Source organism: Mus caroli, unplaced genomic scaffold (assembly GCF_978045245.1).
Source record: "Mus caroli unplaced genomic scaffold, Mus_caroli_1 scaffold_2, whole genome shotgun sequence".
In the NCBI taxonomy this organism is placed as follows: Eukaryota; Metazoa; Chordata; class Mammalia; order Rodentia; family Muridae; genus Mus; species Mus caroli.
In genome coordinates, this window is record NW_028227257.1 from 161,909,458 (window position 1) to 161,930,911 (window position 21,454).

The 21,454-nt window shown below is 44.0% G+C and overlaps 1 protein-coding gene across 3 annotated transcripts in view; it reads left to right on the forward strand.

Annotated features, from left to right (window-relative positions):
• The window catches only part of Pip4k2a (phosphatidylinositol-5-phosphate 4-kinase type 2 alpha), a 156,804-nt gene that overhangs the window by 75,493 nt on the left and 59,857 nt on the right, over nt 1-21,454 (forward strand). For all 3 annotated transcript variants that reach the window (XM_021151115.3, XM_021151106.3, XM_085835150.1), the window contains exons 2-3: nt 16,274-16,371; nt 18,103-18,199. In XM_021151115.3, the coding sequence (XP_021006774.1) occupies nt 16,274-16,371; nt 18,103-18,199 (195 nt within the window). The remainder of the gene's footprint in view (nt 1-16,273; nt 16,372-18,102; nt 18,200-21,454) is intronic.

A 21,454-nucleotide genomic window follows, 5' to 3' on the forward strand; every position in this document is an offset into this window, starting at 1 on the left:
TACAGTGGACTGTCACCCACAGGGGAAAGCAGTTTCGTTGCCAGATCTCCATCACACAGAAGAATAATTCTGCCCGGTCGTATTTAAGCAGTTGTTTGGAGATTCTTACTAAGTGGCTATTCCAGTATGTTCTGGATAACTACCGAATAGTGTATTTGACATGATGTTTATAACCTTGAAGTGTATAATAAGCATGGACGGGGTTCACAGTATTCTGTGCCCTTGGGGTTAGAGGAAGCAGGCTCAACCACATAATAAATACTGTGATCACTGGGGCAGAATAAGTCATCGGTGGAATTAGAAGTTGGGAAGAAGAAATGGTACAGTGTCATTGACAGTTTCGCATCATTCAGGGGGGCTGCTGGAGGCTCGCTCCTGTAGGCATGCATCGGTGGTCACATGAAGCATGCTCACCACACTGAGAGAGCATCCTAGAGGTGTGCCAGTCAGGTGCCATTCATATGTCCTTCTGCTCTCCATCATCTATGTAATTAATTGCTAAGTAGCTTCAGGCTCTTACTTTGGGTTCTTTAATGTATATTCCTCCTACTGATTCAAATGGAAGAAAATTGGAGTGACTGAGTTAACCAGGCCACATGTTAGGATGCTCACTCTCCCCAAAGCTTTGCTGGAGGTTTTGTCTCCTGCTAGAAGTGTACATTTAAGTTGTAGAGTATGTTATTTGAATCTTAAATTTATCTTTAGGTATTATTTATGTATTGCTTAAAAGTCACTCGTGGCTGGGGAGGTGGCTCAGTGAGTAAAGGGTTTGCTGTGCAAGCTTTAAACCCCCAAACCTGTGTAAATCCAGGTACAGCCATGCTCATTGGAATCCCAGTGCTCTTGTGGCAAGATGGGAAACACGGAGAGTCACCAGCTAGCCTGGTATACACGAGCTGCAAACAGCAGTCTCAAACCTGGGAGAAAGTGAGGATTGACACCCGAGGTTGTCCTCTGACCTTCATGTGTGCACTGTGACATGTGTGCACTGTGACATATGTGTAGGTATACCCACACAAATACAGATTAAAATAAAATAAAAACTTAAGTTTTTATTCATGTTTTAAAACATATAGAGTTACAGAGTATTTGAAAAAGAATAGCTGTTTATCATGGGCTCCTCTGGTAGATTGTTTCCCTTTAAGTCATTGCCCTACTTGAGCTATCTGCAGATGGCAGCGAACACTCAAAGGTCTAGACAGCTCTTAGTTAATAATAGTAATAAAGCACATAAAGACTAGTTATAGGTAAGTAACTGAGTTTATGTATGCCAGTGGGTAAGTGAGATACTGACCTCATGTATGTATGCCAGTGGGCTGTTGGCAGTTGCTGCTGCTTTCGTTTTCAAGTTTCAAACGTCTCTGTTTAGACATGGTGAATGTGTTTCTTCTCATTATCAAAGGGGATGCTTGCAGTGTTTGGAATTGAAGCTAGACTTTTACTCTTGCCCAGACAAGTCCACCACTGAGCTTCAGCCCCAGACCCTGAGACTGGCAGTTACAGGTGGGTGCATCCTTGGGCACGGTGTGATTAGCTGTCAATAAATAGACCATATGAGAGTCAAAAGGAAAAGTTTGGGTTAATGTGAAAAGCTATTATTTCCTTCTATGCTTTAACGTATTTAAGGCAACACTTTCCTGTGATTTCCTGGGACTATGGAAGGCTTATACACGTAAATAAAGTTATAAAGGTGACTTTAATCCTGGATATGGACATTCTTTAGTTTAAAATGTGATGCAGACACACTGAAACAGCATCTTTCTTAAGAATTCCTCTGTCAATGGAATGTGTGTTTGGTGAATATTTTTATTTCATTCATAAATTTAGTTTAGTTGGGGTAAATATTCTTGTACTTAGTCAGATCAAACTTTTTGCTTGGTAAACGGGAATTGACCCTGCAACTTTCTGAAAGATTAATAAGAATATTAAAATCACTTTTCTAAATGCAGTGGTCAAGTCACATTTATGGTTTATAAGTACAGGACTTAGTTAAAACAGTGTCCCCAGGGGTGGGAAGGAATGTAGACAAAACAAATATATGTAGTTTTTACCCTTCTAGCACTTGTGATCTTAGAGAGAAGAAAGCCATGCCCAGGCCAGCTTTGCTCTCATCATGGAAGTTTTGTTCCTTCTGCAGCTATAGTCAGTGTTGAGTCTGTTCTTCCATTCATCTTGTACTGTCTTTGCACAAGGAGTCATTATCCTCTGATAATTGCTGTCACTGAACACAGTTGGACTTCTTCAGCTCACATAGTCAGGGCTCTTGCTTGGTTTGATGGCAGCAGTGACAAATCTTAACTCCTCAGGCATCATGACAAGGCTGCACAAAGCCACAGCAAGTGGCTTCCTTTTTTACTAGATTTTTGGCTTAACACATGCTAGAAACTTCAAGTAACTATTTCTTAGATTTCCATCCTCGGTAACAGGGACAGTCCTGTCCCTTGAGGTTGCCTGGAGTTGATGCAAAAGAGACAGGTGTTTCTAACAAAACACTGGGGAAACCAGATTCAAACGCTGCATCATCTTCTGCATAAACCCGGAAAGACCTCTCAGGACATGTGTAGCTGGGTCTAGGAGTGTATTTGTGATGCCGGAGGCAGGGAAGGTTAGGTTAAATGACTGCTGTTTGTTTTTATCTTGACAAAACAGATTAGTTCTAAATGCCTCAAAAATGTCCCCGAAGGTGGTTGATCTATTGTGACATGAGAACGTTTTGGATATTTTTAATAGCTAAAGTACAAATTCTTGTTCAAACATTTAGAGATTTCCAAGTTTAAAATCCAGGGACTTGCCCGAGTTAAGTCTGGGTAGATCACACCCTTAATTCGAGTTAGGAATTGGGACTCTCTGTCATCTAATTCTCAGCCCATCTATTTTTATTGTGATAGACTCTTTAGAATGATGTGTTGGAAAGAGGGGAGGAAAAATATTTATGGCACACTCATGTGCGGGCAAGTACTCTTTTTTCCTAAAATAATTAATACAAACAGTAGCATTTTTGTTCTTTTGACAGTTTGCAAAAAGGCATATTTGTGGCTCGGAGATATGCAGACTGCTCTGGCATGCTTTTAAAAATGAATGAACCTTTAAACTACAACAGTTGTTGTAGTGACTTTTGGTTTATTTTAAAAAAAAAACACAGAAATATATTTTTTAAAGATTTATTTATTTATTGCATATGAGTACACCACCACTGCTCTCTTCAGACACACCAGAAGACCCCATTACAAGTGGTTATGAGCCACCATGTGGTTGCTGGGAATTGAACTCAGGACCTCTGGAAGAGCAGTCAGTGCTCCTAACCACTGAGCCATCTGTCCAGCCCCCAGAGATATTTTTGTTGTTGTTGTTTTAGTCCCAGCTGCAGTACGTGGGGCTGCTTCAGACTGTCCCTGGCAGCTGAGTGTGTCAGCTGTGACTCTGCCTGATGGTCTAGCAGGTGTGTTTCTGCATTGTGTGACATTTGGAATTCTGGGGACTCTCTTAGGGTATATAAATGCTAGGGCCCGAGGCTGTTGGTTGGTTGTAGTTAGTTAAGTAGTCATGTGCAAAGAAGCAAGAAGAAGAAATAAGATATCCTGACTGTGAAGATCAAACTTGCCCCAAGGAAACTTGACACCCCTAATCAGCAGGAAGTAGTCTAATGATAAGGCAGCCTCCTCCCTCTATTCTTTTTTCTCTCCTATCTAGTGTTAGGGTTGAAAGGATGGAAAAAAGAACCCACAATGTAGCTAAAGCTGGCTGCAAGTTGATTTTTCCCCCCATGCTACTTGTTTGATGTATGTTATTTGCAAAGCACTTTAGTGCATTATTAGTGTCTATGCAAGCATCTCAGAAAAAGTTTTAAAGCATCCAATTTGAGGCTAGGGCATATATAGCTCTGTGGTGGAGCACTGGCTGAGCATGGGTAGAGTCTTGGGTCTGATCTCTGCACACAATCTTGTTCTCAACCACATACCTTTACTTCACACCAAAATATAAAATAGGGGCTTGGGATGTAGTTCAGCTGTTGGAGTGCCTGCCTAGCATGCATGGCGCTCAGGCCCAGCCGCCAGCACCACATAAAACCATGCTTAGTCATGTGTCCTGGTTTGCTTTTTATTGCCATGCTAGAACACCATGACCAAGAGCAGCTTGGGGGGAGGAAAGGATTAATTAGCTTACACTTCCACATCACAGCCTGTCCTAAGGCGGAAGGAACTCAAGCATGGACCTGGAGGCAGGAGCTACAGCAGAGGCCATGGTGGAGTGCTATTTACTGGCTTGCTCAGCTGCCTTTTTTATACAACTACTTGCTCAGAGGCAACGCCCCCCACCGTGAGCTGGCCCCTTTTACATCAATCATTAATCAAAAAATGCTCCACAGACTCATGTGTACGTCAAGCTGATGGGAGCACTTCCTGAAGCAAGGAGGACTTTTCCCGGATGCTTCTAGCTTATGTCAAGTTGACAAAAACAAACAAACAAATCCAACTAGCACCGTGCCGTGGTGCAAGCCTCTCACCCCAGCTCTTAGGAGATGGGAGCAGAAGGGGCTCACGTTCAAGGTCATTGTTGGCTGCCTAGAGTTCATGAGTCGCCTGTCTCACATAGGTTAATTAATTTTTTTTAATCTATAAGGGGTTTTCTGTAGTCTGCTGTAACTGACTGTGTGTAGGCGTGGTAAAACCTAAGCTGAAAGATTTTTAGAATACCTCATAAGAGAAGAATACCCTCAATGTGTAGAAATTCTTTCCTTCACAAAGGAAAGTTATGTGAAACATGCCCTCTGCATGCCTGCCTGAGACGCAGCGTGGTCTTGCTTGAATTCACAAGCTTGTGGAGATGGTTTGCTAAACAGTTATTTCTTTTTTTAGATAAAATTTGAGTTGCTTCTCAGTTTGCTTGTTTGCTTTTCCCTTACAGTGCATTTATTTACACATGGCTAAAACAATTTTAGGCCAAAGAATGTGTCAAGCCCCCACCCCCACCCCCACCCAAAAACCCCCACAAAATTCCATGAATACCTGTTCAGCACACCATATAGGAAAGTTCAAACCTTAATTAAAGTTTTTCAGTAGAAAATGAGGGATAAGGAACTATTATAGGCATACAACATGACTTATGTACTAAAAGTTCACCCATTTAATCTTTAGGTAGTGCATGCATGTTGCTAGGGATAGACCCTAGCACACCACACATGCTGAGTGCACATGGCCACTGAGCTTCACCCCCTTGGAATAATACAGTTGTAGCCCACACACTTGAGGTTTTGAAACTTTAAATGACTGCTCACACAAGCCAATGGGAGGAGAGTGCACTGGACTCTTGCTTCATTTTAAAATGTCATGAGAAAGGCTGGGCCACCGTGGTTAACACCTCTGTCTCTGGAGTCAACTTCAGGACTCCAGGGTCTTGGTGGAAAGGATGCCGGTGGCCTTACCAGACTTCAGAGCTGGGTATAGGGATTGTTGGAAGGAGTCCTCCCTTTATTTCTCATGGCCTGGGAAGTGCAGTTTTCCCTTGGTGCCGTTTCCACCCATTACTGCTTGGTGAGAACCAGCATACTTCATGTTAACAGGGGAAAAGCAGCCTATGGGGAGGTTTTGACAGGGGTTAAAAGGGTGATGTTGCCCTGACCACATGGCCATGTGAAAGGATGGGCTCTCTGTCTGGGAAGGGGGGAAGAGAAGGGGTGAGTGAGGCGGGGAGGGGGTAGGTACCAATTCTACGTCCAGGAAAAAACCTGTGTTAGAAAGATCCTGGAGCTCTTTATTCCCTGAAGCCCAGCATCAGCTTTTCTGTTTTCCACCTAGAGTTTGATGGGTAAAGACACTGAAAATTCTCAAAACAAAGTACTGAAAGGTTGGGTGGCCATACTAACGTGTACGTATTTATGTATACATGCTAATATAGACTTTATAGCATATTTGCAAACTCTAAAAGTTCAATTAAGTATATAAATAATTAGAACACCAAAAAACATGTAGCTTTTATTACAGACTTTTTCTTTCTTTTCTTTTTAAGTGCAAGTACTAACTAGAATTGTTTAATTATTTTTCAAAGTTGTATCCTAATTGTGACTTTTTGGAAGCTTACTTCTGAGTTCTGTGCCATTTGCTTCTTGGCTTTAATAGCTTTGTTGTTGAAAATTACACCTCACAAAAATACATAAATCCAGATAATGACAGAACATCACCGCTGCCTGTATTTGGCAAATTGTCACATCCTCCCTTATCAACCCCTGCCGGCTGTACTGAAGTTTTATTTTGTTGACTTTCAAATGATAAAATTGTATTTTACTGAAAACTTCAAAATTGGCCAGGAGGTTTGTCCTTCATTGGAAGTCCAACAGATATGTGCTAAAGCAGGGAGTAAATGGACCAGAGCTCTGGGACACACTTCTCACGCGCTCCATAGAGCATTCTGTAAGGAGTGTTGGATGGAAGAGTTTTCATGGCTGGCCCAAGTGCAGTTGTTTTGGCAAGCTGGCAAACATGGACACTTAGAAATACCTGTTTTTTATACAACTCTGGCTTCAAAGCTTCAGCTTCTCGGGAGGTGTTACTTTCTGACTTACTGTAGAGTCTCACCTTTCCCTCCAAAAAGGAAGTGGAAGGACCATGTATGGGGGTTTTGCCTCTAGGTAGAATTCTGCTGAGTTGCCCCTCTGGGGACTGGCAGTGTTCACCAGTGTCTAAAGTGTCATGTGTGACTCATCCTGCTTGGCTTTCCTCTGAACCACCACACACAGCCTTTCTTCAATGCAGCAGTCACTTAGCAATGCCAAACCAGGGATTGCTAGAATGAACTTCAGTGCAACTATGAAGCAAGCTCCCCAGGGTGTGTAATTTATTCTATTTTTAAGTCTTGAAGTATTAACCCTGCCCCAAGAGCATCTGCCAACAGTAGGTACTACCTGGCAGAGGGATTTGTGCCAATTTGATCTCACATTGGATTTTGTGCATCTTTACCATCTACGCTGAGCTTTTCTCTCTAGTGTTGTACAGGAATCATAGTGTTTGTGTGTTTGGGCTTTGCTGTTAATGGCACCTTGTATGAGGCATATGCACATTAACCATGAAATTTTAGTGAAGTCATTTGGTAGCTCAGTGTCACATGTAGCACATTACTGTCTCCAGGCCCTCACTGGCCATTCCTTCCACAGATCCTCAAGATGCAGTGTGGATTAGGGGTGGGTTGTCATTACCAAATATAGTTGAAAAGCAACCCATGTTTTACCTGAAGTCTTTCTAGTCATTTCCGTTGTTCTGAACAACAGTTCTTTATTCCACAAAGCATTTGTATTGACTGATCTGGAGGGAACAGAGCAAGGTCAGCTCTGCCCCCCTGGTCCCTGCTCGCTCACTCCGGATTAGCAGTAGCTTGATCAGAGGTTTCTTTGCGGACTTCCCTTTAAGCACCTGCTTGCTTTGTGGGGGTTTGTTTCACTCAGCTAAAGACAAGCACAGTGTGAATCTGAGGATCGGGGCCACTGATGCATCTGATGAAATCAGTGTACAGATCATGGCAAAGGCTTAGTGTGTACACTTGACACATATACATGAAAAAAAAAAAAAAGCCAGCCATCTGGCAGCTTGTTGATATTAGTTCATATTCCAGACTGAGTGAGGTTCTGGTTGCCAGTTGGTGAATTCTGGGTGCATGGAGGGTAATGCCTATTGGCTGGTGGGTAGGTGGGTGGGTTAAAAGCAAGGTAGCTCGCTCGTAATACTGCCCATGGTGGAATTTTTTCTCTAGGGCTTTTCCCCCAAGGGGTGGGGGAGTGTTCCGGTGTCCCTAACAGAGTGGCCTGGACTGCAGGGAAGAGGGTGGAGGTTCAGGCCCAGGAGTCGGAGTACAGTTTCTGTTAACTCCTGGGCCCAGCTGGTATCCTGCTCTCAAACCCAGAGCTTCTTGGGACCTGGTCTTAAGTAATCAGCCCTTGTCTCTGCATGTGGAAGTCCAGCTGTGGAGACAACCCAGGTGCTCAAGTCCCTGGCCCTTGTCTCTCTTCTGTCAGTAACAGTCTGCTTCCTTTCTGCCTGTTAAAGATTCTCTGTGGTGTCTCCTCTTCTGTCTGTGGTATGTTTGTCTTTGCCATGGGGTTGGAGTTTTTGTTGTTTTTGTTTTGCGTTGTTGTTGTTTTCTGTTGGTTTGTTTTGGTTTTCATCCCCTACTTCCTTTTTTGTCATTCCAGTAGGATTTCTGGAAGGGAAAAGAAATAAAAATGTAGTCAATTCATCAACTCCAAGCAGGAGTCTGGGAAAACACCATTACCGGCATAATGGTCGCTTTCCTCATATTGTTCTGTGGGGCATATCTTGGGTAGTGATGCTGGCTGCGCTTCTGCTGTGTGCTTGGAAAGGAAAACAGGAGTCTAGCCTAAGAGACCAGGAATCCAGCTTTTCCTCTCTGGAATCTTAATGCTAGGCCAGCAGTGAAATCTCTTTTAAAAAATCTCTCTGGGGGATAAATAAATAAATAAATAAAACCGGACTCCAAACCAAATCCTTTCCCGTCATCTGTGGGTTTTACTAATGATGCCTGTGTGATTGGCAGGCTAAGATGCATGGCTGTCTTACATTGCTTACTTTCTAAGCATATGTGTTTGACTCTCGAGGATGCCAGTGGGAACATGGTGTGGACAAGCCAACTTATCTTCTGCATGGCCACTTGCATCTCATTCTCAAAGGACTGTGAGAGTTAGGATCCCTGCCAGAATGACTGTCAGCACCCCATTGTCCTGATAGAATCCTAACCTCACAGGGTATATGGAATGAGAGCATCCTCCTTACAAGATGAATTTACAGGAAGTCGTAAATTATTTGAGTATATTAGGTAGAGACTGAGAAGAAAGATGTGCTCCTTTGAAACTTTCCAGATTATTTTTTTTATTTTTGGTTTTTCGAGACAGGGTTTCTCTGTATAGCACTGGCTGTCCTGGAACTCACTTTGTTGACCAGGCTGGCCTCAAACTCAGAAATCCATCTGCCTCTGCCTCCCGAGTGCTGGGATTAAAGGCGTGCACCACCACGCCTGGCTTAACCTGCCTATTCTAAAAGAGGCCAGAAATCCAGCTTTGTGTGTAAATTTTCTGAAGTCTGATAGACAAGTAATTAATTCAAGCAATTTCTAAATTACCCAGCTGAAAAAGTACATCATTTGACATCTCTTCTCAAGCTCATTTTGAAGGCAAAGGATGAGATCAGGGGCCTCTGGGCCCTGAATGAAGAACTAAGACCAGTCTCAGTCATGGGTCTCTAGACTCCAAGGCTGGGGTCCTTCTCAGCGGACCACTTTGTAACACTTGTTTTCATTGGCAACGTCTTTCTTAGATTTTTTTTTTTTAAACTCCATATGCTTCTGGAATAACTTACAGATTTCTGGTCTTACTTCGCAATTTAATGTTGGATTCTGTGTTTTATGGGTGGTAAATTTTAACATGAATCTATTCTTTGAGTTGGTAGTGGGCCAGCCACTGAGGCGTGTCCATCAGAAATCTCTGTGGTACTGGACTGGGGAGATGATGACTCAGTTGGAAAAGTGTTTGCCTCACAGACAGGAAGACCTGACTCCAATTCCCAGGACCTACATTAAAAAAAAAAAAATGTATGTATTTATAATTGCTGTGTTAAAGGAGGCAGGCACAGAAAGAACCCTGGGGTTTACCCCAGCTAACCTAGGTAACTTGACAAGGTCTAGGTCAGTGAGAGACTCTTCAAAACAACAAACTGGATAGCTCCTAAGGACTTGACACGTGAGGTTGACCTCTGTATGTACAAGTGTGTAGATACACATGAGCACACACTACCCACCCACAGACACACATGCATGTGGGGAGGGAACAGGTAGGGAAATGACTCTTGATGATAGAGCTTTGGGGCAATGTGTTGCTGGATGGTAGAGTTTATATTTGTATTATAAACCCAAGTAAGATTTTAAGCCAGAGTTTAAATACTGCTCCTGATTTTATTATTATTTTAATCAAGTAGCCACTGTTCAAAAGATTGACTTGATTGCTTTTAGTCAACAGGAAATAAACCCTTAAGTGACTAATTTAGGGTTTTGAGTTTGCAGGTGAAGGAGACAGACCCTTTTGTCTGTGCTTGTATCTGAGCTTTGCTATCAGAACAATTTCATTTGCCCTGTCAAAATGAAACATTGTTTTCTAGATAGTGGAAGGTAGCTCACTCTTGGATCCTGTGATCTGCAAATATGGAAGTGTTAGCTTTTCCAAAATACCTTCAGAAATGAGTATTGATGGAGCGGCTGTAGAAAATTGGCCTCACCCAGTAACAAGTAAAGATACACTTTGCAAACACCTTCAGCAGCCTGTTATTCCTGCCCCTGTAATTGGCTCTAATTTGCTCTGCCTGCCCCACCGAAACCTCAGAACTTTCTAATTGGTATTCAGTTTGCAGGGTTAACTGTCACCAGAGCCACTCCGGCCCAAGTGTGGGCCATATGCCTGTGTCTGCACTGGTTTTGAAAGTTCTTAATTGTTTCAACCTCTATCTGTGACAAGGTTGTAAAAAGTATTTACAAATGATGTGCAAATTATTGAAGATTTGTTTTTCCCTTGCATGGAACTTATTAGTTACAAGTGACTATCCAATTAATACTAAAATCTGATTTTAAACAATTTAGGTTAAAAAAAAATTAGGTAATTCTCCCCAAAGTTAAGTTAGTAGGAAAGATGTAATTTGAAAATGTGTTGCTGTTGTTGTTGTTGTGATTTTGTTCACTCTCTGCTACTCTTCTGCTTTGTTTTGTTTTTATTGTTGAAACAAGATATCTGTGTTTTTCCTCATTTGCAATTTATTTCAATTGCAAATTGTAACCTTCAATAAGTTTCTTTGGTCTGCATCCCCTGTGATATCAAATAAGGCTGCTCAAAAAGAGCTGGGGCAGGGAATCTCAGTGGCTTTTTAAGTCACACAGGGGAAAATCTTTTCTTAGAAAATGCACCTGGAGGTCATTTTTTTTTTCAGTATCAGTAATAATCAGTGAACGTTCCCATTTGTGTGAGTGTGGACCCCTCAGGTGTGGGAGTTGGTAGAACTGGCCACGGCCTCTGATTCCTGCCATACACTATAAATACCGTTTTCATTCATTTCCTAAGTGGAATGAACCTTAGGGCAGAAAAAAAAGTGCTTAAAGTAAATGATTTGGTAGAAAAATCTGTGTGCTTTATCAGAGGGCTGCAGGGAACTTCTTAGGATGAGTCCAGTAAGTATGACGTATTTAGTTTTGAATGGTGCTGATGGAATGGGGTGTTCTTCCTTCCTTCCTTCCTTCCTTCCTTCCTTCCTTCCTTCCTTCCTTCCTTCCTTCCTTCCTTCCTTCCTTCCTTTCTTTCTTTCTTTCTTTCTTTCTTTCTTTCTTTCTTTTTGGTTTTTCGAGACAGGGTTTCTCTGTGTAGACCTGGCTGTCCTGGAACTCACTCTATAGACCAGGCTGGCCTCGAACTCAGAAATCTACCTGCCTCTGCTTCCCAAGTGCTGGGATTAAAGGCATGTGCCACCACTGCCTGGCGGAAGGGGTGTTCTTTAAAACAGTAACAAGGAATCAGTCATGCTGTTTACCTTCTGAGAAAGCCAAAAGCAATCAAAACCCAGTATGGGAAATCTGGCATGGCACCCTTAGTAATGGTAACCCGCATTCTAATTAACCATGCCCAGTTAGGCATGCTAACCCTTTTTCCTGCTGGGTCTTTGTTAATGGTGACTCTTTGGTGCTTATTCTGGTCCAGTTACCACCTTATAGGTTTCTCTCTGTTGTTGAACTACGTTTTAACGTAGGCATTTAGGTTACTTCTCTTGAGATTGGAGAAGGAATGAGTGGACATCTCTGGGTCCTTCCCACTCTTCCTGTTGCCACCCCACATCCCGCCCCAATCTCAGGTAGACTTGGCTGCTCCCAGACATCTCTGCTCCCCAGGAAGCTCCTGATAGTGTAGCCCACAGCTGCACACCCCAGAGTCCTGTTTTAACTCAGTGAATCATCATTTGCAGAAAAGTAACTTTACTAAAATCAGATTAAATGTCCGAGTCTCCTCTACATGTGAGAGATTTGGGGGTTTTGATCCCTCCCCCATTTTTCTCAGTTGAATTAAAACCATTTGCTAGACAAGTGAGCTGGTACACTCCCAGAGACAGGTGGGTCTCTGTGAGTTAGAGAGCCTAGTTTGTGTAGTGAGTTCCAACCCGTCAGGGGCTATAGAGTGAGACCATGTCTCAAAACAAACAAACAGAAAAATAATTAAAAGCCCAAACATAATTATCTATTAGCCTAAAAACATGATGTTTAGGGTGAATGCATCTTACTTAATTGTCATAAATAATGCCTTAAAATTTATGAACTTATCCTTTAGTTGGCTTAAAAAGTATATGTTAACTATATATTTTTCTTAATGCCTCGGCATGAAACAGCTTTGTGGGGTCGCCTTTATGTGCCATAAGTTTTGTTTATTTCTTGTCTAGAATCTGTTCCTTGGTCCTGATTTTTGAAGCTTAGATGCATGCTTGCGGTGTGAATTTACATACAGGGATGGTACTCACTTCAGCCATGTAGCTCACAGGAAACAATGAACCTGGGATTTACAATGTTGTAGCTAACTTGCACACGATAGGAATCCGAACATTCTTCTGTGGAGAAAAGTCAAGATCCCTTTTCCACAGAGAGCTGTTAGGAAAGTCCACAGAAGACTGCTGTGTAGTGTGTAATGCATGGGTTTTCCATGAGTTAGAGGGAAATTTAGACAATTGTCTATAATTAATTGTTATGGAGATTGATTTGTGCCTTCAGTGATAACTGTTTATGATTCTTTCAGCTTTGGATGCAGACTGGTGACTGAGTCACAAGTAGCTGCACAGAAGTGGTAACAGTTGAGGGACAAATCGCACCTTGGGTTGTGTGGGTGAGACTGGTCTAACCGTGGACAGCAGCACACATTCAGTCTAACTGTGGACAGCAGCACACATTCAGTCTAACTGTGGACAGCAGCACACATTCAGTTAAGCACACATTTACTATTTTCTAAAAAAGAATTTCTTCAGTTTTTAACACAACAGAGGGGTAATTTTTAAATGAGCTTTCTATGGCTCTTTGCTGTGAATCCTCACCCTTTAGGCTGGTAGAAATGTAAAAAGATCCTGAGTTTGGGAAATGTAGCCACTTGCTAGGACCACCGCTGGAGTCTTCACTGTGGGCTGGATTCCAGCTGCAGCTTGACCAGCTAATAGCGGGCAGTGAATCTCACTAAGCCTGCATTGCCTCATCTGGGAAATGGGAATGATGCTACCTACACTATTGGGTTATAAATATCAGATTAGATGCCATGTCTAGAGGGGTCAGCATGGTGTCTGGCAGATGTCCAGTAAGTATTAGCTATGGCATTAATCCCAAGTATTAAAGTGTGTTCAGACAAAGCTGAACAGAGAAGACATCTGCCTGCCCCTCTTCCTCCATTTCCTATTTTGCCGATTCCCCTCTGCCCAGCCCCCTTCCTTAGCTCTTGAATTATAATGTGGTCAGGTCATTTGGGCACTTGGTACTAACAGACATTTGTACCAGCCCTCCCCACTGCACCATAGCCTTGCTTTCATTGATGCTGACAACAGAGCTCCTTTATTTCATGTCTGTGAGGCCTGGGTACTGTGAGTCTCTGTACCCAGTGGCTCAGCAGAGAGTAATACCTGTGTTTTAGGGGGTGACTGGTACGGCATAAACAGAACCACAAGGTCCTTCTCAGGGTACAGGGAGACCCAGCCAGTGGCCTCTCTGCATGGACATGTATCTGATACACTTAGGAAAGTGCTGAGCTTTGTCCAATGGTGACTATGTCTATCTAAGCAGAGCAAAACTGACTTTCCCAGAGAGGTGTGCTGACCATTAAGGGCTCCCCGTATGAAGGCTATGCTGTCCTTCTGTTGTAAGAGTTCATTACATATTTGCAACCCTATAGACTGTGCCCGGAATGGCAGGCTCATAGGCTAAAGGGAGTGAAGTCACCCAGGGAGTTGAATGAGCTTTCAGTGTGCAAGCACTGCTGAAGTTAATGCATTTCAGTAAGGCTGGTGATGAGTCTAAGCTTCTTATGCACCAGAGTGAAGCCTTCCTACAGGAAACAGTCGAGGCTCGAGAGATACTGTTGGAAACCTATTGATTACTAATTAAAAGTTGCCTTTGAGTGGCAGGGGCTTTGGTTCACTGTGTGTTCATGGGTGGTTAATTCACTTGACCCAGAAGTTTGAACGAATGACTTGGTAGGGGAGGGGAAAGACAATGTAAAGCTACTATAAGTGAAAGACAATGTAAAGGAAAGATGAAATGGCCCAAGAATGTCTGATTAAACTCCACGTCAACCTATTCCTCAGTCATAAAGGGAGAAAGTAAGCTAGGGAGATGGCTTGATCTGGAAAGTACCTCCTGTAACAAGCACCAGGACCTGAGTAGGTAGTGCGTGCTCCTGTAACCCCAGCAGTGGATTCAGACCGCCGCTGAAGTTCTTGGCATCCAGCCTACCCTAATGGATGATCTTCCTGCTCAATGAGAGGCCCTATCTCAAAAACAAAAACAAAAACAATGAACAACAACAGAAGGGGTGGAACTACTCCAGGAAGACACTGAATGTCAACCTTGGACCTCCACACCCACACCCACGTACTGACACTAGCAAGTATACATCTCACCCAAACCCAGCATATACCTACAATACATACACATGCACTGTCTGTGCAGCGTGAAGGTGAATTTAATGTAACTCCCTTCAGCAAGCCGTTTATCCCACCTCTGCTCCAAGTTCCCAGTACACTCACTGTCTAGACTCAACTGTTTCTATTAGCTGCCTGGGGCTTGGGTTCAAGTGTCCTGCCTATCAATTCCTATACAAGGGACTGTGTGACACTGACTTCTCATTTCTGGTGATGGCCTTCGCCCTGCAGCTGCCTTGCTCCTCTATCTACCACACCGTGAGCAAGGATCTCAGACATAAAAGGCTGATCCATCCATCCATCAATCCGTGCATCCATCCGGCTCCATGCCTGTTCCCTGATCCACACTCCTCCAGCATCTACTCAATGCCTTTACTCTGACCTCTCCAACTCAGAATGCAAATGGACTGTAAACTCTGCCCCAAAGCCAAGCCCCACTTCTTACATCTCATTTTCTACCTTTTGCATTAACACTTTTCAGGCTCTTCTTTTCTCTTTAAGCCTCTAAGACCATCAACTGCTATCAGCTTTGCCTGACAAAATGTTGCAACCAGCAGCAGCCTGCAGTGTCCTGAAATCAAGCTCACTGTCTAAGAAGCCATTAATGCATTCAAATCCCCATCCTAGCAAGAAACTCATTGCTTGTTTGCTTGATTTTGTTTTTGCTTTCTGCAACCAAGAACCCTTCAGAGTACCTTCCATAGCTCAGAAAGTACACATGTTTAAAGTGGTTTAATGTTTTTATTGAAATCATCAAGGGAGAAAATAGCATGGGGATCAAGTGCAAAACAACAAGAAAAAAAAAAAAAGCCAGGTTTTCACAGTCATGCACAGATCAGATTCATCCCCAGCACCCCCTGTGGTGTAAAAGAAATGGGATGCTGTGTTTTGTCCTCTGAAGCCTGTATCTTTGCTTTTTGTTTTTTCTTGAGATAGCCTCACTGGGTAGCCCAGGCTGGCCTCAGACTTGCCATCCTCCTCCTCCAGACACCCAAGTGACTCGATTTCTGCTCCTAAGCCGTATTTGAGCTTCTCATTCCCATGAAGCCATCTCCCTGAGTGAAGGTCTCAACTTCATGTTCAAGCTCCATGCCAATACTTACATTTAAACTCAATCCCTGTAATTAAGAAAAGAATGAATATGGACATCTGCACCATTCTTGAGGTGCTCCAAAATATAAATCGTGTCTGAATTTAACAGATACTTACCTCACAGGTAATATTCCTCTGTCTCTGATAATACTTTGTTCACAGAGGAAGTTGTCCTTGAAGTGGGATCAGTGGAGTTGTGTGTCTGGAAGGAGACAAGGAGACAGAATGAGGGTGGAGCATCCCTAAGGGACAAGTGGCCTTATGGACTGGCCCCCTGTATTCCTTCTGCATCACCCAGGCTCAGTGTGGGAGGGAGAGAAGAACCTGGGCGGTAGCTGGGAGGGAGTGAGGACAACCAGGGAAAGAGTTCCTGGTGGGAAGCAGAGGAAAGGCACAGTTCCTGTTCTCCCAGGTTTTTTGCCACTATGTGGCATCCTCCCCAGGATGGTTAAATAACCAATGCTATCTACATTGTGTTTTTCTAGATCAATGAACTGAGCCACGTTCAAATCCCTGTCATGTTGATGCCTGATGACTTCAAAGCCTACTCAAAGATAAAGGTTGACAACCACCTTTTTAACAAGTAAGTATGGTGCAGCTTCTCTGGAGACTCCCTGGCTGGGCAGACGAGGACTTTTGTGACTTTCTGTAATCACACGTGTTTTTCAATGGGTGGGAGTAAAGTTTTGCTGATGAAGTTTAGTCCTGTGATAAACACAGCCATCTGTCACATTCAGAGAGCAGTAGTGGGCCCCCTGGGATAATATCCCTTTGCCATATGGCATATGTGCCCTATGAGTGTCTTATACATTAAGTGACATCCTCATTACTACTTAAATGATCGGAGCTGTAAATTACTTGGGTTGTTTGAGCAGTTATGGACTTTTGCCTCTTATACACAAAACTCTAAAAACAGTGGCTTTATGAATAGAAATGACAACATTAAAACAATTAATAATTAAGGTGTGTTATTATAAAACATAACTGCATATCATGTTTGGGTGTCAATAATGTTCTTCATGTGAATGGGATACCTTTGATGTCAATTAGTCAGTTTATTCAAAACCTAGAGCTACAGCATGGCGCTTCCTCCACAGGGACTGCAGCCAGGACGGTAATTGGAAACTGACACATACACAAATTACTGTCATTCCTGTATAGAGAACAGTAATAGAGGGGTGTCCACAAATTGTATTTATCGTTTTGTGAGAGCACAGAGGAGGGGCGGTTCTCTATGAGTCAGGCGAGCCTTAGAGTAACCTCTCGTGAGTGTGAAATTTCTTTCCTCCTCTCCTCTTTCTCTTAGTACTGGGGATTGTACCTAGGGACTCACACATGCTAGGCTCGACCACTGAGCTACCCCTGCCCTCCATGCAGTGTGTTAACCATGGTTTTGTTCTGATGTGAACTCATAAATTCCCATAATCATGTTTACAGGTTGACTTTGTATGTATAAACACACAAAAGTGTGGTGAAGGGGAAGGGCTTTATTGTAAGGATGAGGGAGAGTGCAGCCAGGGGCATCTGGGGAAGTCCAGAGCGGAGAGACAAACAGAACCCTGAATATGGTCAGCAGACTGAACTGGGCCATAAGGGGTGGGAGACAGGGAAGGGTGAGAAAGGAAGACAAAAGAGAAAGTCAAGAGAGCACAAGAGAGACAGTTGGACAAAAGAACCAAGAGAGAGGCAAGTGAGAGAGTGGGCCAAGAGAGCACAGGGCTGACAGGGCAGGGCTATTTAGGATTGGAAGCTGGGGGAAGGGAGCTGGAAAGGTTTAGGTAGGGGTGGGGTGAGAAGAACTGAGAGGAGCCCTGCACTGAGCTAGCCAAGCCGGGAGGCCAGCCTGGGCTTTAGTATGCTAATTGGCCCCACAGTTAGCCATTTGGCCTGAGTTTCTCTTGGACCTGCCAGTGAGGAAAAGTTCTTAGTGTGAATTTAGAATGTGGTTCTTGGGTGTGAGGCGGCCTTGTTTGACAGCTGCCTCCACAGTGACCTTGCTGTTGTCACCTGTCCTTTCTCACTGCCATCCTCTCTGCTCTTCACTGTGTGCTTCCAGCTTGTCCCTCCCCTCCCCTCTTCTTGGGGAATGGCTGCAATGTGCAGCCAGTGTTAGGGGGTACCACAGTCTCAGTGTGAGAGCAGAGGGCATTTCCAACCTGTCCCTCTGTCAGATCTGATTGGGTTGAATCTGGTGCTTGCTGTGGGCAGTGAGCTCTCACAACCTCACTGCTACACACAGGTCCAGGTCGGGCAGAGTGAAGCCTGTTAGCCTCCTGTGTGTCTTGAGCCTCACTCCACAATGTGACCCTTGCAGGGAAAACATGCCGAGCCATTTCAAGTTTAAGGAATACTGCCCAATGGTCTTCCGGAATCTGCGGGAGAGGTTTGGAATCGACGACCAAGATTTCCAGGTGAGCTGCTTTTGTGAGATGGCTTTGCTCTGTCAGGTGGGACTTGTGTTTCTGTCCTCGTGAGAAGCAACCCTTGCAGGCTTTTCAGTGTTCATTCTGCACGGAGGCATTCTCTAAGTCAAGGGATCCTGTATGGTGTGATTTCAGGGATGTGTCTGTAGGAAAAGAAGACAGCACTGAAGAGTCAACACTCTCACTTCTAGCCAGTTTCTGCCAGCCAGGCTGCTTTCTGCCTTCTGGGGTCAGGTGTGTCTTCACCCATGCAAGCATATATACGTGTGTTAAATTCATGTTTTGCTATTTTGGCAGAGGCCACTTAGGAATCTCAGGCAAGGATTGTGTTCTTGCTAATTTTCTGGGTTGTAAGTGGGCAAATTCTGTCTCCTGCCCCAGCATTTTCCTCAGGCATTGCATGTGTCTTGCGGTGCTGGGTTGTAGAGTGGCCACAGCTCTCCCATCACCAGCATGAACCTACCAACCTGCACAGTCTGATGCCCGCCTTCTCACACCCTGCACCCTATGTGCTCTGCCTTCTCTCCCTGTACTTGGTGCAGTCTCCACTTTGACTTTCTAACGAGATAGAACTTTTTAAGTAGCTGCTGCTCCCTGACCAGTCTCCTAAAGGAAAATCTACTTTCTTAGTACTTTGTTTGTTTGTTTGTTTGGGGGGGGGGTTGTTTTGTTTTGTTTAGTTTTTTCGAGGCAGGGTTTCTCTGTGTAGCTCTGGCTGTCCTGGAACTCACTCTGTAGACCAGGCTGGCCTCGAACTCAGAAATCCACCTGCCTTTGCCTCCTAAGTGCTGGGATTAAAGGTGTGTGCCACCACTGCCCAGCTTCTTGGTACTTTTAAGATGCTGTGATAAGATGCCATGAGTGAGGTAACTTAGGAAAGAAAACGTTTATCTGGTGCTCACAGTTTCAGATAAGCCCATGACCAGCATGGCGGGAGCATGGTGGCAGTCAGGCATGATGCTGGAACAGTAGCTGAGAAATCACATGAAGCAGAAAGAGCTATCTGGAAATGGTGTGGGCTTGGAAACCTCAAAGCCTGCCTCTCAAGATAAACCCTTTCCTAATCTTTTCCAAATCGTTCCACCAACTGACAACCAAATATTCAAATCTCTGAGCCTGTGGGAGCCACTCTCATTTCAAACCACCACGTCTGCCAGTGATTCCCTATAGACAGCAGATCAATGAGTGCTAAAGGTTTGGTTTTGTTTGCTTGCTTGTTTTAAAGCAGAAATCTGAGTACTAACCTGTCTTGCATCTCCTCAGATGGATAAGCACTCTCTCTAACTTGCCCTAAATTTAAAACCTGCACCAATGCCACATTGCCACCCCAGGCAGCCTTACAAGTGCCACATGGGCACAGCTTGCTCTAAGGTTTCTCTTGAAGAATAGGCTCAGTCAGGCAAGCTGTGCTTGCTTAGCCTACTTCCCTAAAGATTAGGCTCCCATTCCCACCCACCTTTGTTAACCTTTCCAAGAATTTTTGCTGTGCTTCATCAGGCATGAGACCACTTCCTGAGTGACCTGTAGGCTCATAGGGCTCCCCAGATGTCCAGGTTCTGAGCTGAAGGTCTGGGTATCAAAGGAAGGCTCCGTGGTAAAGGATGCAACATGCAGAATCTGTGTATTCCTTCCCTCAGATGGCTCTGATGTCAGCACCAGGTTTCAACTTCATTGATGAAACAAGCCCTAGATCACAATTATGGGTGCAGTGTTCATGGTTGAAAGAGTGAGTGTCTGCTACAGAAGGAGTGAAAAATAAAAAGGTTTATGTGAAGGAGGAATAATTTTATGTGGCCTGAGAACTGTTACTGCATTTAAACAAGCCATGGATTTTTTTGAAATCTCTGCCTGACCCTGGAGTGTGTCCCTCCTGCATCCCACCTTTCCCCATTTTAATTAGAAAATAGCCAGGGCCCGGTGGGATGACTCAGTCATCAACAAGCCTGCTACACAGGCGTGAGGACTTGAATTTGGATCACCATGGTAAGCCCAATGGAGACAACAGAGATAGGTAGGGTCCCTGGAGCTCACTGGCCAGCCAGTCAGTTAGTTACTGAGCTATGGCTTTAATGAGGAACCCTGTCTCAAAACGTGTGGCAGGAAGCAGTGGAGGTGTGGCTCCTTATGTCACATCTAACACATGCATCTACATGTACACACACCCATATGCACATACAACACACATGCATCTATATGAGTTTCAATGGCCCCCACTACAGACCCTTCATATGCTTCTTGATTGATTACTGAATTGAAATCTTTATGTCTCTCCTCATCAGTTCTATTGGAGAGATTGAAAGTGATCCCATTTTGTGGGGGCAGAAAAAAGTGGCTTTTAAAGTTTCCTAAAATGACAGTTGTGTTGCTGAAATACTAATGCAGCACTCTGTCCCCCTAAAAGTAACACCATAGAAGTTGATATTTACGGATGTGCAAATCGAGGCGTGCAGACTTTGAGAGGAAAAGAGGTGAGCAGAGGAAGATCACAAGGAACTAGTTGGCAAGTCTCTTGCACACTGAGCAGAAGCGCAGAGTGGAGGAAGTTAGTCTGAGTGTGATTAATCATCTGAATAGCTCTTTCCCTCAGCTCTGCCTGCTGCTCCGGGCATGTAAATTGTTGCTTTTTCTATGACATCTGTATTTCTTTTAAAATTTTTTTTTACTGAAAGGTCAGAAGGCCTTCAGTAAACCAGAGGTGGACTTTTCTCTCCACATCTATGCTCCTTTCCCAGAATCCTCATGCCCTAAAGCTGCCTCAGCAGACTGGGGTGTAGTTCAGGGGTAGAGCACTTGCCCATCGTGCATAGATTTGTGGGTTCCATCCCCAAACCAGAAGTCTGAGCTAAAGACAAGATGCTAAATTGAGGCTTAGTCCAGTTGGCTGAATGGTTTGGCTGAAGGCAAGTCAGTGTGACACCCTGGCTCTTTACTTGAACCTGGTAGATTTCCTTGTAAATCCTAAAGTGGCCCAGGATCCAGGCCAGCCCATCAACTCAGCCACCAGCCAGCCCTGCAGAGGCACTGGCTTGCTGATGGGCTGTGGCTGTTGTCTGTGTGTTTTCTGAAGTGCTTGTATTTTAGATGGGTGACTTAGATCACTGTGGCAATAGAGACCAGGATCATCTGATTCATTGTATATTTGTGTCTTTCCTTTTACTCAAAAAGATGCCTGTCTCACCTTGTTCCTTCAGGGTTGTTTAGTGAAGGCTTCTTTGATAATGTAGAAGGGGGTAAGTAGCCAGC